The following is a 15,948-nucleotide window of genomic DNA, read 5'->3' as shown; positions in this document are numbered from 1 at the left end:
CCTTTCACTTTCACACTCCCCTCACTTTTTCTTCTCCCTTCATGGGGACCACTGGTTTCTGGATGTAGCCAAGCTGTGTATGGCAGGGAATGTGCAGACTGTGTATGTACGGTGAGAGTTTGCTGTGTTGGTGATTCCCGTGTCTGGTTGCGAACCTTCTTGAAGTGAGAATTCCTCTTGAATGATGGTTGTCGGGAATGGAGGCTTGGAATCTGAAGCTGCGCTGTGACCGGACCTCAAAAACTGTGTGTAGACGGCATGAGTGAGGCCCCCTTGTGGCCATTCCTTTCTGGGTGTTGGTTTTACATCAAGAGGGCACTGTGATTCTCTTAAGCAGATTTCATTTTTCCCATTCTTCTCAGACTTTCTGAGGTTAATTAAAAGGTCCAGGAAATTTCTACCTTGGGCCCTTTGAATAGTCCTGGTGTGCGACTGACTTGCAGGTCGATGCCAGTGTGTTTGAGGCTTTGGAACCAAACTAGGATTGGTGAGTAGTTTCTTCCTCAGCACCTTTGTAGACTTCCAGGAAGCGTAGGGTTGTTTTGTTTTTCAAAGTCACTTAAACTTTATGCAAATGTAAGTAAAACTAACTTCCTATCAGTATTTGGCAGTTGGTTAGTTAATGTTCTCCACGTTAGCTAAGAAGAATAGAGGAGAAGTGTGGTTCTTGTGAAATTTCTCTTCCTAATTTGTCATGAAGCCTTAGTACTTGTGTTTCTTGAAGACGGTTTTAGTTCTGTTCTATTGACTAGTGAGCATCATCAAAGACATATTTATTGACCGCCTTCTATGTGCAAGCACAGAAATGCCACATGTGGTGTGAGGTATATAAAACATGTCATTCTGCCATGCAGGGACTTAGAATATAGACAGAGTTGTACCTGGTTATCAGGATTGTACCTGGACATGCTTGGTTGGGGGAGGGAAAGTTCAGAGGCCTTGAGTCGCCAGATCAGTGACTGCCAGCAGCCACGGCACCCATTCAACCCTGTCATGCATATGCTGTGTGTGATACGCAGGGGTGGCAGCATGGAACTCGGTGTGTGGGCAAAGTGAAGAAGCCTCTCATTGTTCACAGCAGAGTGAGAAAGTATCTTGAGAATTCCAGGTCACTGCCAGTGCCCAGGTGCGGAATGTTCACTCGGGACACTGCTGCTCTCAGTGTCCTGTGAGCGCCCCAGAGAACAGTGGCCTGCCTGAGATTCAGAAGAGGAGGAGACCGCTGTGGGCGGGAGCCTGGGTTACCGGCTCAGGTAGCAGGGCCGGCATTATAGATTAGCCAGAGGGAAGAACAGAGATGAAAAATACAGGTTTGTTTGATCAGAGTGGGGAACTCCTCAGGGCTTCAGTGAAGAAGGAGCTACAGAAGCTGGAGGAAGCCCAACGTAGACTCTTGAGTCCTGTTACAGGTGTAGTTTGGTCTCCTCCTTCCCAGAGCTGAAAAATGAGAGGGAATGTCAGTCTGTCACTCAGGACTTTGTGATGTGTTAGACCTAAACACTATATTCAGCAGGTGTTTTTTGTATCAGGAGGCCTGGCGTGCTGCGATTCATAGGGTCGCAAAGAGTCGGACACAACTGAGCGACTGATCTGATCTGGTTGCATTAGAAGTGATATTGGTTGGAGTAGCTGGAAATATTGTGTTGGCAGTCCAAGGACATTTTTTTTATGCCTTACGCCATTGCTTGGTATGGATATCACATGGTACAAAAGGAAAGCCTTCCATGCATGATAAAGATCCAAATAATAGCCCACATTTGTTTTCTGGAAATAGAATATTCTAGCCCTCTGAGGATTATTAGAAAACGCTCTTTCCACTTTCATGGTCTGTTTATTGACTTGAGGTTCAACTTGGCACTATCTCTAGGTGTGATCTCCCTAACTCTCAGAGAAAGAGCTGATTTGGCACTCAAGGAGATAGTGTCCCCGGCCTATGTCTGCACATATAGGCTGTCGGTTGGTGTGCTGCTGAAGAAGCCTTTCTTGCTGTGCAGACCTGGGGGAGAACAAAATGCCTGGGTGTTTTGTTATGAGTGAGTCTCTCCTGAGCAGAAGTAGTGGCATGTTCATGCCATTGGGCCTGAAAATGGTTCAGTCCAAGCAGGGTCAGCCTCCAGTAGTGGAGCGGCTCCAAGGCACCACCAGTGTACTGGGAAGGATGTTTTCATTCTCTGTAGTGCTCTGAGTGAATCAGATAACTCGTACTAAACTGGAGGGAGAGTTACTTATAAGGGGAAATTTGAGAAAGAGACTAAGTCCTGGTATTAGAGTTAGGTTTGATTCTTGGAAAATTTGTTTTTCCTAAAAAATTTTTTCAAACAGGTAGTATGTTTACATGGATCTAAAATATTAATATATGGGCTTCCCAGGTGGCGCTAGTGGTAAAGAACCCACCTGCCAATGCAAGAGACATGAGTCATGGGTTTGATCCCTGGGTTGGTAAGATCCCCTGGAGGAGGAAATGGCAGCCCACTCCAGTATTCTTGCTTGGAGAATTCCATGGACAGAGGAGCCTGGTGGGCTACAGTATATGGGTCACAAAGAGTCGGACACAACTAAAGCCACTTAGCAAAATATTAATAAAAGCAGTACACAGTGAATAGACATTCTTGCAGATACAAATACTCGTATGTTGTAGTTTCCCCCCCTTTTACACAGACGCACTGTATATACACTGTTCTGTTCCCCTTGAAGAGAGTCCCTACGTGGCTTGAGTCTTCCAGTAGAGAAACAAAATAGGTTCGATAAAGGTGTACTGATTCATTTTGTAGAAGATGTGGCTTGAACTGATGGGAAAAGAGTTATTATTTATTGTCTAAATAATAATACAGTTTCCGACAGGGTTTTTGATGATTTAAATGAACCTGGATATGCTAGGTTCTATTCTGTCTCTTAGAAATTGACATTTAAAAAAACAAACAAAATTCTCAATCCAAAACAAACTTTGATTACCAGTTATGAAAACTGTAATTTGTGTCAGTTAGGCCTGAAATCATTTTCAGAACCCATATCCATCCAGACCTCCCTCCTTTCCTCCTCCTCCTCTTTTTTTTTTTTTAACATCTCACCCTACCAGTCCTCCCCCACACCCCAAACATTTTGTATCTTTAGTTACCATCAGTTTTTGCCTATAAAGTGTTGTTTTTTCCAGCCTGAAACTGATTTTTGGAGGATTGGAGGGGTTTTTCTGGGTTTTTTTATTTCGTTAAGTCTCTTGCCATCTCCAAATGCTATAGCAGTTCATTTTGCTCGTGTTTCATGAGCAGACTGTCTGTCTTGCCACCATTTTACCATGTGGGCTGATGAGGTTTTCAGGTTCTACTGTCCACTGGGAACTCAGTTCTCTAAAGTAAACTGTGGTGCTGCAGTGGGGTCATTTGTTTGAAGTTCATTAAGAATATGAGGACAGTTGGACAGCTTGGACTTCACCTCTATAATAATGTAATTGTGACTGTTGAAATTATGGAGCACTTACACAAGTTTTTAAAAGATCCAAGTTGGTGAAAATGGGTTTGTTTTTTTTTTTAATGCCTTTGGAATTTCTTTCATTTTTTCTTCTGAAGACTGAAATATTAGACCTTTGTCTTTAGTCTTTGCCTTCATTTGTTCCAAATCAGGTAGCAAGAGGTTCTGGGGTTCTTGAGTGGCATAAGCACTATGTTTATAGAGAATAATGACAAACTTCAGGATAGCAACAGGCAGTAAGACTAAATTAACTTTCTGTTTTCTGAAATCCATTCCAGCAACTGTACCAGATCCTGACAGACTTTGATATCCGGTTTTATATGTATGAACTACTTAAAGTAAGTAACTGTCATAAACAGTGAATTTTTTTCAGGATTATTCATTAAAGGAGTTTTTTGAGAGAACATAATAGAACTCAAGAAGAATATATCTTGACACCCAGAGAATTTAATGGGTTTGAGGTGGGGGTGGGTGGGTAACTTATTGAGGCCTTCATTGTGGGATCTTTACATAGAAACTTTCCAGTGGACCTGAGAAAAATGGCCAGGTTAGGGGTACTGGAAACATTATACACAGGTTAGAATCTCTGTCTTCATAACTCTTGTTGGTTCTTAGTTTTTAATTGTTTTGTTTTTTGCTGTTTAATGCTTATTGGTTTTCATTACATATCAAATCACCCTAAACTTAGTGACTTTTGGAAAACAGTTTATTATTTGCCATAATTCACTGGATTGGATGGGTGGGTCTTTTGATCTGGGTCAGCTTGACTAGAGCAAGAAGGTCCAGGCTGGGATGGCAGCCAGTGTAGCTTGAGGTCTCATCCTTCAGAAAGTTGGTCTGGGCTACTTCCCGTGGTGGTCTCAAGTCCCAACAACAAGAGAGGGCAAACCTTGATATATGTAAGCCCTTTACAAGCCTCTGCTTTTGTTACGTTTGCTAATGCCCTATTGGCCAAAGCAAGGCACGTGGCCAGGCCTGGATTCAAAGAGTGAAGTAGTAGATGCCACTTTTTCATGGGCAGAGCGTTAAGTTACATCATGAAAGGACATGCATCCAAGGATGGTGAACATTTTACAGCCATCCTATTCTTGCCGTTTCGCATAGTCCCTTTCTTATATGAGACAACCTGCCCTGTAACCTACGTGTTTAGCCCTGGCTAATTAACCGTGACATGCAAGGAGAGGCGATGAGTGGATTTTCTAGGAGACTTACTAATCCCAGGACTGAAATTTTCAGGTGTTATTGATTGACTAAGGAATGATCTTTTTTAGTTTGTCTAGGAAAAAACTTAAGAATTCTAAAAAGGTTTGTACAATGGAGTAGACTAATGGTTTTTTAGGGTCAGGGGTCACTAAGAATCTAATGAAAACTGAGCCACCCCCATGCATATAAAAATATACATATAACATTACATAAAGTTTTAGGATGGAATGCATGGATCTCGATTTAAGAACCTCTGGAAGAATGTAGAGGTGTCCTTGGATCAGGTCACAGCGTCCCAATAACAATAATAATACACGTCTTTGCAGGCTGGTCATTTCAGTGGCCCCCCCAGTGCCTGATGCCCTCTCTGCCTTCTGGAGGCAGCAGCTACACGGTGGGGGTCATACTTTCTGCTAATGAGGCAGAGAATCCCAGATGAAACTTGAAAAATATCTTTCATGCCTAATGGTCAGAAACTATCAGGTTTTTAAATTGAAATAAGTCCCCCAAGGAATTTAAGAGCAGTCAGTACCTCCACAGGGAAGCCAAATAGTGAACTTGGTGAAAGAATTCATCCCCTTACTATATTTGTTCAGCTGTTTCTTTCTTCAGGTACTTTTCACACCTTAGGTATTGTGGTCCTAATTAGTTTATTCCTTTGGGCAAAGACTGGGCAAAATGACAGAATCAATACTTGCTAAGTTTTCTCAAAGATGGGGAAAAATAGGGATAGGGAAAAGAAGTGTAGAAAATGTTGAAGGAACTGAGGTCCAGGGCTGCAGAGGGATCGCTTGGTGACTCACTCAGGCTTCCTGTCCAAGCTCCTGGTTCCGGTTTAGGGAGATGTGTTCTCAGGAGCCCTGGTTCCCTACACACTGCCCCAGAGCCAATGTGGAGTCTTGCTGCCACTGTTGATAGAAAACAAGACAACGAGAAAAATTAAATTGAAGGTACCATATAGGACAGTGCAGTTACAGAAGATCTCTCTCCTTGCGTAGATTATATTCTCACCTTTTCCACCATAGTTTGGTTTCACCTGTTCTTGACCTTCATGTGAAAAAAATCATATACTGTATACTCTTTTGTGTCTGGGAGAAGCAAAATTTGCATATTCTTGGAATGCTGGTTGTATGGATCATATTCTGGCTTACATATTCCTAGTACAGTGCCCTTGGTATTCTAATCCCAGCGGGCCTCAATCAGGTTCACTTTGTCCCTCAGGACGTTTGGCAATGTCTGGAGCCATTTTTGGTTCTCACAATGGAGGGATGCTGCTGGCATCTTGTGGGGAGAAGCCAGGGATTCAGCAAAGCAACATGGATAAATCTTAGGAAAATTGTGCTGTATAAGAGAAGATAAAGTACTTACATTGTATTACTTCATTTTCTGAAGATCCAGAAAAGGCAAACCTGTAGCACAGGTGGTAGAGCAGTGGTTGGGAGGAGAGGGGAGGAAAGGAGCAGCAGACAGGATTGAAAGCTTAACGGAGTTCTTGGGATGATGAAGAAGTTCTAAAACTGGATTGTGGTCATGGTGGCATGACTTGAGGAATTTACTAAAAAAAACCATTGACTTGTACATTTAAAAAACTTAGCTCCATATCAGTGATCTTATAGGAAGCAATTTTCTCCCTTAGAGTCATAATCATAGTTTGTAAAGCCCAACTGGCTCAGGGATTGTTTTTAAGGACAATACTAATATTAGAAGACATGTTAATCTAGAAAACTCATATGGGACACTTACCTGAAAGATTAGCCGTGTTGCAGATAAGATTGGGATGTCATTTTTCATGTCCATGTGGATCCTTCATGTGTTGTTCCAACTATTATGAGAAGTGACTCCAGTGTGGTTCCTCAGTCTGGTTTTAAACACACCAAATTAAGCCAACGTATGATTTCTAAATCCAGGTGGCTGGTCTGTTGCTACCAGCGCCAAGTAGGAAAGGAGTACCTGAATAAGTATTACTATATCATCCCCCTTGTAAAGAAACTTCTCTAATAGCCCTTGGTGTCCTCTCGACAGCCCCCTTTCTACCAGCTGCCAGCATAGTGTGCCCAGAGAGCAAGGGGTGCCTTCTGGAGCATGTTTTTTCTCTTTTACTACAGGCAGTAAGACTACCCTTTGGGAGATGGTGTTCAAGTCAAGCTGTCACAATGAGCATATACTTGCACTGGGGGGCACGGGTGGTTGAGGGTTTGCTTACTTTTCTCTGTGCTTTCTTATCTAATAGGCTCTGGATTACTGCCACAGCAAGGGAATCATGCACAGGGATGTGAAACCTCACAATGTCATGATAGATCACCAGCAGAAAAAGGTACCATTACAGCCAGGCAGCAACAAGCCTTTGATTGGAAGGCTCAGGGCCGACCCGAACTCTGGCCAGTACCTAGGTGGTTTCTAAAGACCCATGCTGTTTCCTTTGGCAGACTTAAGATACTGTTATTTCTCCAGTCTCCAGTGTTGGTTTCTACTTCACATAAGCGTAGCACACAAGCAAAGTAGACAGCTGACCCTAACTGTAGTCACTTGTTTACTATGTTCATGGTTTTCCTAGAGGGCCTCAAAAAGAAACTACAGCTGGTGATTTTTACTTCCTTTCTTCATGACCCTCAGACCAATCTGCCTGGCCTTAAAAGTACACATGGGTCCCTCCTGTTTTTGAAACTCAGTTCTGATTGCCCCGACTGGTGAGTGAATGAATCAACTAGTGTTAGATTAGTGAAGAGCTAGAGCAGTGCTTCAGTCCTGGAGTGGGGCACATGTCCCCAACCCTTTCTGTTAGACTAGAGCTTGTAATGGAAACTGTGAGTAATGAGGGATGTGTTAACACATGCAGCTGGTTATGGGGGCAGAAGACAAGCTTAAGCTTTATTGATCTAGAGAAATGATAAGCCAGGATAATTTAAATGTTAAGGAAAAACAACTAAGATTGCAACCAAGTCCTCTGCTCTAAAAATGACCTTTTAGCAGTTCCCAGAAAGTACATGTGCCTTTTTAGCCAGTGCACTTGATAACATTTTTTATGTGGCCAAAGATTATCAAATGGGATGTGGCCTTGTTGTAAGACAGAGGCATCTGGAGACACTCCTTTCACATGTTTTATTTCTGTCATATTTATAGCTGCGACTGATAGACTGGGGTCTGGCAGAATTCTATCATCCCGCCCAGGAGTACAATGTCCGAGTGGCCTCCAGGTACTTCAAGGGACCAGAGCTCCTTGTGGACTATCAGGTAAAGTTGTTAATGAGGCACCTCTGAGTTCTTTTTACATTTGCTTAGGGCTTTTCCTGGCTTTTTCTTTTTCCTGGTTTTTATTTATAGTCAGTTTGGTTACATTCAAATCCAGTCTATACCTCAAAATGATAAAATGATAATGATGGATTTGTCTCAGCTACTTTTTTTGGCTTTGAATTTTAAAATATCTATAGAAGATTAGAAACTCAGGTCAGAAAAATGACATTTGTAAAACCCCCTTCACTGATAGGTTGTCTTTATTTCCATAGATGTATGATTATAGCTTGGATATGTGGAGTTTGGGCTGTATGTTAGCGAGCATGATCTTTCGAAAGGAGCCCTTCTTTCATGGACAGGATAACTATGATCAGGTAAGCAAATACCATCTGACTCCCATGCATTTGGGGGCAGATGCCAAGAAAATAGCATCTTGATAGGAATGCTGTCGTTAAGTCCCTAAATACCACTCAGTGTAAGCTTTTCTTCAGGGTAAAGAATTTCACAGAATCTTATCTGTGGTCCCAAAGATAGTGACAGACAGTGCTGTTTTATGCCCAACTTCCAAGTTGAGTCTATAAAAAAGCTAAGTACCTCCTTGTACAAGATTCTAGTCGTTTGGTTTTGTTTTTTGTTTGTTTTTAGGCTGTGCTGGGTCGTCATTGCTGCACATGGCCTTTCTCTGGTTGCAGAGAGTGGAGGCTACTCTGTCACTTTGGTGCGCGGGCTTCTCATTGTGGTGGCTTCTCTTGTTGCAGAGCACAGCTGTAGGGCATGTGGGCTTCTGTAGTTGCAGTTCCCGGGCTCTAGAGCACAGGCTCAGTAGTTGTGGCTCATGGGCTTAGTTGCTGCATGGCATGTGGGATATTCAGGGACCAGGGATCGAACCCACGTTCCTTGCACTGGCACGCGGATTCTCAACCACTGGACCACCAGGGGAGCCCATAGGTATTAGGTCTTATGTCCCTGTAATCATCAGCTTCTAAAAGATTATTGTCATAAGTTGTGTTATCCTTTTAAAGGCATTTTGAAAATGTGCGTTCATGTGAACTTCATATCCGTGAGTCTGCTGCCTGTGTGCCCTGGGCTCAGATCTGTATCTGTTCCCCGGAAATGTAGTGATGTGGAAGCCTTCTAATTCCTTGGTCCAGCATCCCTGCGGGCTTGCAGTGAGCTCTGTGCTCAGTGATTTGGTCAGTTTGTTTTGTGTTTCAGCTTGTTCGCATTGCCAAGGTTCTGGGTACAGATGAGCTGTATGGGTATCTGAAGAAGTATCACATAGACCTAGATCCGCACTTCAACGATATTCTGGGACAGTAAGTAAGAGAGAGAGAAAGAGACTCTGAATTTATCCCATTTCAGAAGGGGAAAGGGTAGTCGAAATCACTTTCTGAAGCTCTTTCCCCTTTCTAATTATATCAGAATTGAGATATTCTTTTTTTCCCCCATATATATTTTAACTTGAGCTATTTTAGCATTGTTTACATCTGTCTTCTAATCATTTTACTTCTGTTAATAGAAAATGGAAAACAAAAATCATGCCACAGGAAAGAACTTTCTGAAACAGCATCTGCTTATTTTAATGCAGAATCTTAGAATGCTGTGATTCTTCTTTGAATAAGAGAATTATAGTTTCTTCTTCTTCTGTATAATGGATTTTCTGTAAGAGCAAATTTTAAAGCATATTTTCAGATACAGTACAATGGTGTTGAGAAGTAAATGTTGTGTTGACGATTTTCAGAGAGTAATTTTATGGAACCTCCATGTTTCTGCGGCCAGCTCTCTAAATATATCTGCTAAACAATAAAGATTACTCACCTACCTCCATGCCTCACCCAGAATTGACTCAAAGCCTGAGGCATAAAACATTATCTAGAAAGGTTCCGCAAATTTTGCACCAAATGTAGACATTTTAATTAATTATGTATCCATCTCAGAGTACTGTTTTGTTTGAGGGTGCTGGTGGGTGGGGGTGTGACAGGTGGTACCAATAACAGTGAGGTTTAACCAGCTTGTAATCAGTGCAGTGCTCTAAGACTTTGCTGGCTTTAGCCCTAAAAAGGATTTTTGTAGAATTTAACCTCAGAATACTAATACTTTACTTTTCTTCTCAGACATTCACGGAAACGCTGGGAAAATTTTATCCATAGTGAGAACAGACACCTCGTCAGCCCTGAGGCCCTGGATCTTCTGGACAAACTTCTGCGATATGACCATCAACAGAGACTGACTGCCAAAGAGGCCATGGAGCACCCATACTTCTGTGAGTCTCTGGGGCCTGGTTTGTCAAAGGGAGATTCTTCCACCTTCTATCTTTGAGGCCAGACAAAAGAATTCTGGAAATTTGGATGAATTGTCCTTGGGTTTTGGCCCCATTAGTTCTAGACTCTTGAAATAACTCTGCAGATCTGTTTCTTGATGCTCACAGGTGTTTGCTTGTTCATTGCTATAGTTCCCCTGAGTCAGGTCTGTATGACCATTGCCTATGACCCCCAAGTTGATAGATCAGAAGTATCTAAGATTTAGTTTTAAAATACATACATTTGTGTGGAAACCTAATCAAAGATTTTTTCCCCTCCAAAAAAACAAGTGACTTGTTGAAAATAATAAGGTGATCATAGCATATTTTTAAAGAAGGAAGTTAAATAAATACAAGGAATTTGAGGAAAGGACAGCAAGTATGGAAAGCCCTCACTAAGATCCTATCTGTATTACTGACTTCTTAGGTCTCACTTTGAAGTATGTGTGTGTATACTCAGTTTATGTGACTGCTTATTTATCTGCATGCATGTGGTTCTCCTTCTGATAAAGGATGTCCCAGACTTTCATTAGAGACAGTGTGAGGTTATTTAATCCAGTCACAGAGGAGACTTGAGCATAAGGGAGGTTAAGTGACCTGTCTTAGTTTTCTCTCTGAAGCAAGATTAGACTTTTCAGCCTGTCTCTTGCTTAACCAGTACACTATCTTTCCTCAATATCTTTCCTCCTTCTTTTTCCCCCTCTGGAGATTAAGTAAATCTTGCCCAAAGAATTCACGCTCTCTGGTTGTGAGCCTGCTTGCCCATGAACTGTAGTTGAAAGCAGATTTTAAAAAATCTTACCCTTCATTCTTCAAGTGCAACTGGATGTCGTCTCTCCAGGTTCCATCACAGAAAGCTGTTTTTACTCTCTGAGTTTGATTGTATTATGAACACTGATGTTTATATTATGCAAATCATGATCTGTCTGCTTTTCCAAATACATGGTATACTTCCAAAAAATTTTTTATGCTGTTGCTTGAAATCCATAGACCTTCTAATGGTTCCTTTTATTCACCCTTTCCATTCTCTGAAGTGTTTATCATCACACATACTTTGAAGAAATTAGGAGTTGGATATGTCATTAGTAGTCAAGGAAAATAACACATAAGAAAATGAGTAGAAATTTTGAACAGTGGACAGTGGGTGTTTCTGTGCCTCTCTTTTCCCTAATTCTCAGCAGTTGCACGTGTACTCTGAAGAGGTATGAGCTGACTATGAGAGCATTTCCCAGTCATTTCTCAGCATCTCTGATTTTTGTTGCCCTCTCAACCCTGGTTTCCTGCGTTTCTGTCTCACTGAGGAAGGTCGGGTCTGCATGGTGTCTGCCCCTAACCCGGGCTGGTCCTGCCTCTGCTGAGTGTCCTCCTGGTTTCTTGCAGACCCTGTGGTGAAGGAGCAGTCCCAGCCTTGTGCAGATAACGCCGTACTTTCCAGTGGTCTCACGGCGGCCCGATGAAGACTGGAAAGCGACGGGTAATGCAGCATTGATGCTTGCCAATAAAACCAACCAACCAAACACAAACCTTGAAGGAAAACTACAGTGTGATAAAAAGAAATTCTAGCCATTCCTTCTAAACGCAAAGAAGAGTAAAGACCTAAAAGTCTGTCAAAAAGAAACTCCCCAGCACTAGTCTACAGGGAGCTGCCATTGGGCAGCCTGACGATGCACATAGTTGAGAATCTGAGGGGCCTCTCCCTTTGGAATGCATGGGAGATGAGAGACTCGGAGTTGTTGTACATTTCCTTTATTTAACAGGAGACCACTGTTGAATTAACCTGTTGAAGTCAACAAGCTCTGAATATCTGACTTCCTATCTATTCCACTGCGGTCTGGGTTTCCTTTGGTGAGATTCAGGCTCAAGTTTTAGCAGTCTGAACTGACACACCAGCCTCATTTATGAAAAGGAGATACTAAAACAGTGACAGTATTTTTTTTTTTTTTCTAAACTCTTTTACAGATTCATGTTTTATGTATTTTTTTTCTTTTTTTTTTTTTTAATGACATGAGCTCTCTGGGAAATGTACCTCATCCCTGCCGTTTTCTTCTAAGTGTATTCGTTTGGGAGCAAACTGCAGTCACTCTCACCAGAGTCCCATTTGATGTCAGGAGGCATCACTTTAAACCTTGTGATGCCTCGGACAGGTCCATCTGTTCCATCAAAAGTTGAATGCTAAGTTGCATAACTTGGAGCTTACTGTATGTAACCTTCGTTGATTTGCCTAACCTTAAAATCTTGTTGCTCTTTTTTTCATGTAGCTTTTTTTCTTTTTCCAGTCTTTTAAGGAAAACTTCATTTCCCAGCACATCCCTGTATGTGTACCTATTTTAATGCACATCTCTGAAACAAAGATTTTTTGTTCACAACCATGACTAAAGCTGGAAAGTCAGTCTTCAGGGAGGGAGGATAAAAACATCCTGTTAGAATTTATTCAGGAAAGACAAATTGGGTGGCAGGGGAGGGAAAGTCCTTTCCTACACTTTACCCCTTTTTATCCCCATGAGAAACAGTTTCCCTCTGTAATCAGGGTAATCTGCATTTTTGAACTCTGATAGGTATCCATGAATGTGTTGGCAAAGAAAAGTCTTTCTCACGTGCAGAGACTGGTGTTATGTGGGCAGGGCCACCCGTAACCCAAGCGACCAGAGAGAGCAACATACATGGGACTTGGGGAGGTAGTGGAGCTGCTGGGACAGGTGTCAAAGATAGGGATCCATTGTGCTAGCCTTCGTGTTAAGCAAAGGAAGCTGTATTTTGTTTAAGAAGATTTGAAAAATAGGGGCTGATGTTACTCTGGGGACCTGTTATCAGCATGGTTTGCACGCAGCCCCCTGACCCCAGCTGCAGAGCCATGCCACAACTGTGGGGACCTCTCACACTGGGCTAGAGCTCAAGGTGTCTACCACCACATCACACTTTAGGATTTCTTTATTAACTATTTAATAATGCCATACATTTTTATAAGGTTAGATTGTTTGCTTGAAAGCATCTGTTTACATTCCATATTCCAATAAAATTGTATTGATATTGGTAGCAGGTCCTATCTCTAAATGTAGATTCTATTTTTGTCATTTGGTCAGTGGGAACTTAAAATACAAATAAAACAAGATCCCAAAGCCAGGAAATGCATTCAGTTAAGGTTCTCAAACCAGTGCTTCCTGCCTTCATTGCACGTCCTGTATATTAATGTACACATTTGTTCTACCTGAAAATGAGAAACTGGACAGCACTTCTTGGCTGAACCTATATTGATATGGTAGGCAGCAACACGCAGGTGTTTCAGATTGTCAGACGCCTTCTGACATGCCCTTCTAGGTGACACCAAGCTGTTGGCTATTATTTATTAGGGAGATGTGCCACTGTGTGTCTTTCCTGCCCCACCCATCTCCTCTTTTGTCACCCATTCCCTTCCCCCACTCTTCTTTTTTTTTCCTTCAAGTCACCTGTCTGGACCAGGCAGGGAGAGCCTGCTGAAGAGTCTTGATGAAGTAGTAACCCTGCTTCTTTTGCTTGAGTCCCCCAGAGGCAATACAAGCATGTGGAAAAGGGTCGGGTGACTGACTTATGCCTTTCTGTCTCTCGTCATGATGTAGTATGTGCAAACACAGCTCACCTGCCCGTCCTCAGGCTCTGTGGCTGCAGCTTGGCAGAGGAGTAATTGTTCCAGTTTATGCATACAGTTTACTTTTTCGCCACCGCTACTTTTTACCTCTGTTCATGCCCTAGACATAAAGCATAACTGAGTTGAAAATGCTCACTCCTTTCCAAGGCTGGTCTTGACACCCAACTTGTGGCTGGCTGACTATGACTGGTTCTTTCCCAAACTGAACTGAGTCTAGTCCAGACCTTTCCTCTTTTCCTAGCTCCAAAACCATTTTGTGTGCAGATGGACCTAGCTCCCCTGAGATTTTAGTCTTTTCCTGGATTAGGAAGCAGTCTTGGAAAATTCAAAAGACAGATGAGAGAGTGTGTGTGTGAGTCTAGTCTAATATCTAGACAAAGCTATGGTAGATTCACCCACCCAGTATCCTTTCTGGTTAGCATATTATTTCTTAAATTCATCTCAGTAAGTTTCATTAGACATTTTGTTTGCTTCATTACCTTATAACAGGTTAAAAGTGCCTAAGATAAGGATTTACTGTTTCCTAAAGAAAAGAAAAAATAATGTGGGGAACAGGGTAGTGTTACACTGTCATCTCAGGTACTGCCTATGTTCAAAAACATAGACCTGGCGTGGCGAGAACAGAAGGTTCCTGTGCCAAATACAGATGGGTGTATCAGAGGTTGTTGGCCACAAGTGGGTCTAGCTGCAAGGTTTCTCTGCTTCAGCTGAGAAATCGCATGGTGAGAGCAGAACTGATGAAGTGCTAAGATTTTCATCGGGTTTGCTTGCAGCTCACTCTCCCCAGGATCCTATCAGCTGGCCCACCCCTATCCTGTTCTAGCCAGCGGTGGGTGACTGGGCGGGAGAAGTATACATGGAGTGTATAACGCAGACCAGGCATTCCCAGTCTTCTTAGCACTCAGAGGGGTGTCAGTGCCAGTTCCATGAGGCGTGTGGACATCAGTCCCTCTGCTGGGTCCCCTCACAGGCATTCTTCAGCATACCAGTACTCATGAGGCTCAAAGCATGTGTATTCCCTTGCAGAGAAGGAAGGTACTCTCCATCTGATTGATTAGAGGAGACAGAAGAGTTTGTAATCCTTGGGGCAGGGAGAGAGGACGGGAGAGCGGGTTGTTTAAAGAAGACAGGGAATCAGTTTAAAAATAAAGCAGTGCAAAGGTAGATCTTGAGAGGAAGGAACATGACTTTTGAGGGGTGAAAGCAAGGCAGGGCACAGAGTTCAAGTTCTGGAACACGCCCTGAGATGGGCACTCCCCCATGGGTTGGTTCCAGCGGGACCACACGGTGGTGCTCTCGAGGCAGGTGCTGAGTCCCAGAGAGAGCCCGCGGCCGTGGGCCTCCGCCTGCGCCTACTCAGGGAAATGACTTAGCTTCTCCCAGGTGCTGCTGTGATGAGGATGGAAGCAAAATCATTTGGGGACACAAACAATTGGAAGAATTTTTATATATGCATTGAAATGGATCTGAGAGAGCCCCATCAACAGTCTCCTTTAATGCCAGTTCAGATTAATGATTCATCTAGAAACCTGTGTTACTGCACAAGCATACACAGGAGAGAGCAACCTGCCCTCCGACACATGAATAGCAGTGGATAGTAGCTGATCAGCGTCAAGGCCATTGAGATGTAAACCCAAAAGCAAAAGCAGGGTCCATATGAGCAGACTAGCCAAAGTTTGTCAGTGAGCTGCTTAAATCTATGACTGAGTGATATCTTGCCATTAGAAAGTAACCCCAGGGTGGGGATGAGGGGAGGGGAGGTGGCGAGGAAACATCTGGCTCAAAACCAGTAATAAATGCTTTGGAGCTATATGGATGTGTCAATGGAAATAACCCCAACCAGGTATTACAGAGGCTGGGGGAAGTGATGGAATGGGATTATACAGGTGATGCATACTTTTATGTAGAGACTCAACAATGTGCTGCAAATGTGATACTTAATCCTGAACTGCATGTATTGGGGATTGTGTGTTTTTTTTTTTTTTAAGTTCACTGAATCAATAAATTAACAGTTTTTCACTTGCTGGCTTTTCTTGCTGTAAATGGTGACTAAGAGGTTGGGACAGAAATCTTGACACCCAGTGGAAAGCTTGAATAAACCTTCCAGAACCTCGGAGCCGACTGTCTC

At 42.7% G+C, this 15,948-nt stretch overlaps 1 protein-coding gene across 3 annotated transcripts in view; it reads left to right on the top strand.

Annotated features, from left to right (window-relative positions):
* Positions 1–15,948, top strand: part of CSNK2A2 (casein kinase 2 alpha 2) — a 35,508-nt gene that overhangs the window by 17,776 nt on the left and 1,784 nt on the right. The window contains exons 5-11 of one of the 3 annotated variants that reach the window (XM_055551108.1): positions 3,744–3,803; positions 6,899–6,982; positions 7,789–7,899; positions 8,172–8,273; positions 9,115–9,215; positions 10,014–10,162; positions 11,579–11,672. In XM_055551108.1, the coding sequence (XP_055407083.1) occupies positions 3,744–3,803; positions 6,899–6,982; positions 7,789–7,899; positions 8,172–8,273; positions 9,115–9,215; positions 10,014–10,162; positions 11,579–11,655 (684 nt within the window). In that variant the 3' untranslated portion in view covers positions 11,656–11,672. Of the gene's footprint in view, positions 1–3,743; positions 3,804–6,898; positions 6,983–7,788; positions 7,900–8,171; positions 8,274–9,114; positions 9,216–10,013; positions 10,163–11,578; positions 13,232–15,948 lie in introns of those variants that run through there. The other 2 variants (XM_055551110.1, XM_055551111.1) reach the window with 2 other exon arrangements.

The sequence above is a fragment of the Bubalus kerabau genome, chromosome 17, assembly GCF_029407905.1.
Source record: "Bubalus kerabau isolate K-KA32 ecotype Philippines breed swamp buffalo chromosome 17, PCC_UOA_SB_1v2, whole genome shotgun sequence".
Classification (NCBI taxonomy): domain Eukaryota; kingdom Metazoa; phylum Chordata; class Mammalia; order Artiodactyla; family Bovidae; genus Bubalus; species Bubalus kerabau.
The sequence above is the reverse complement of the archived record's forward strand: the minus strand, read 5'-3'. Positions and strand labels throughout refer to the sequence as shown.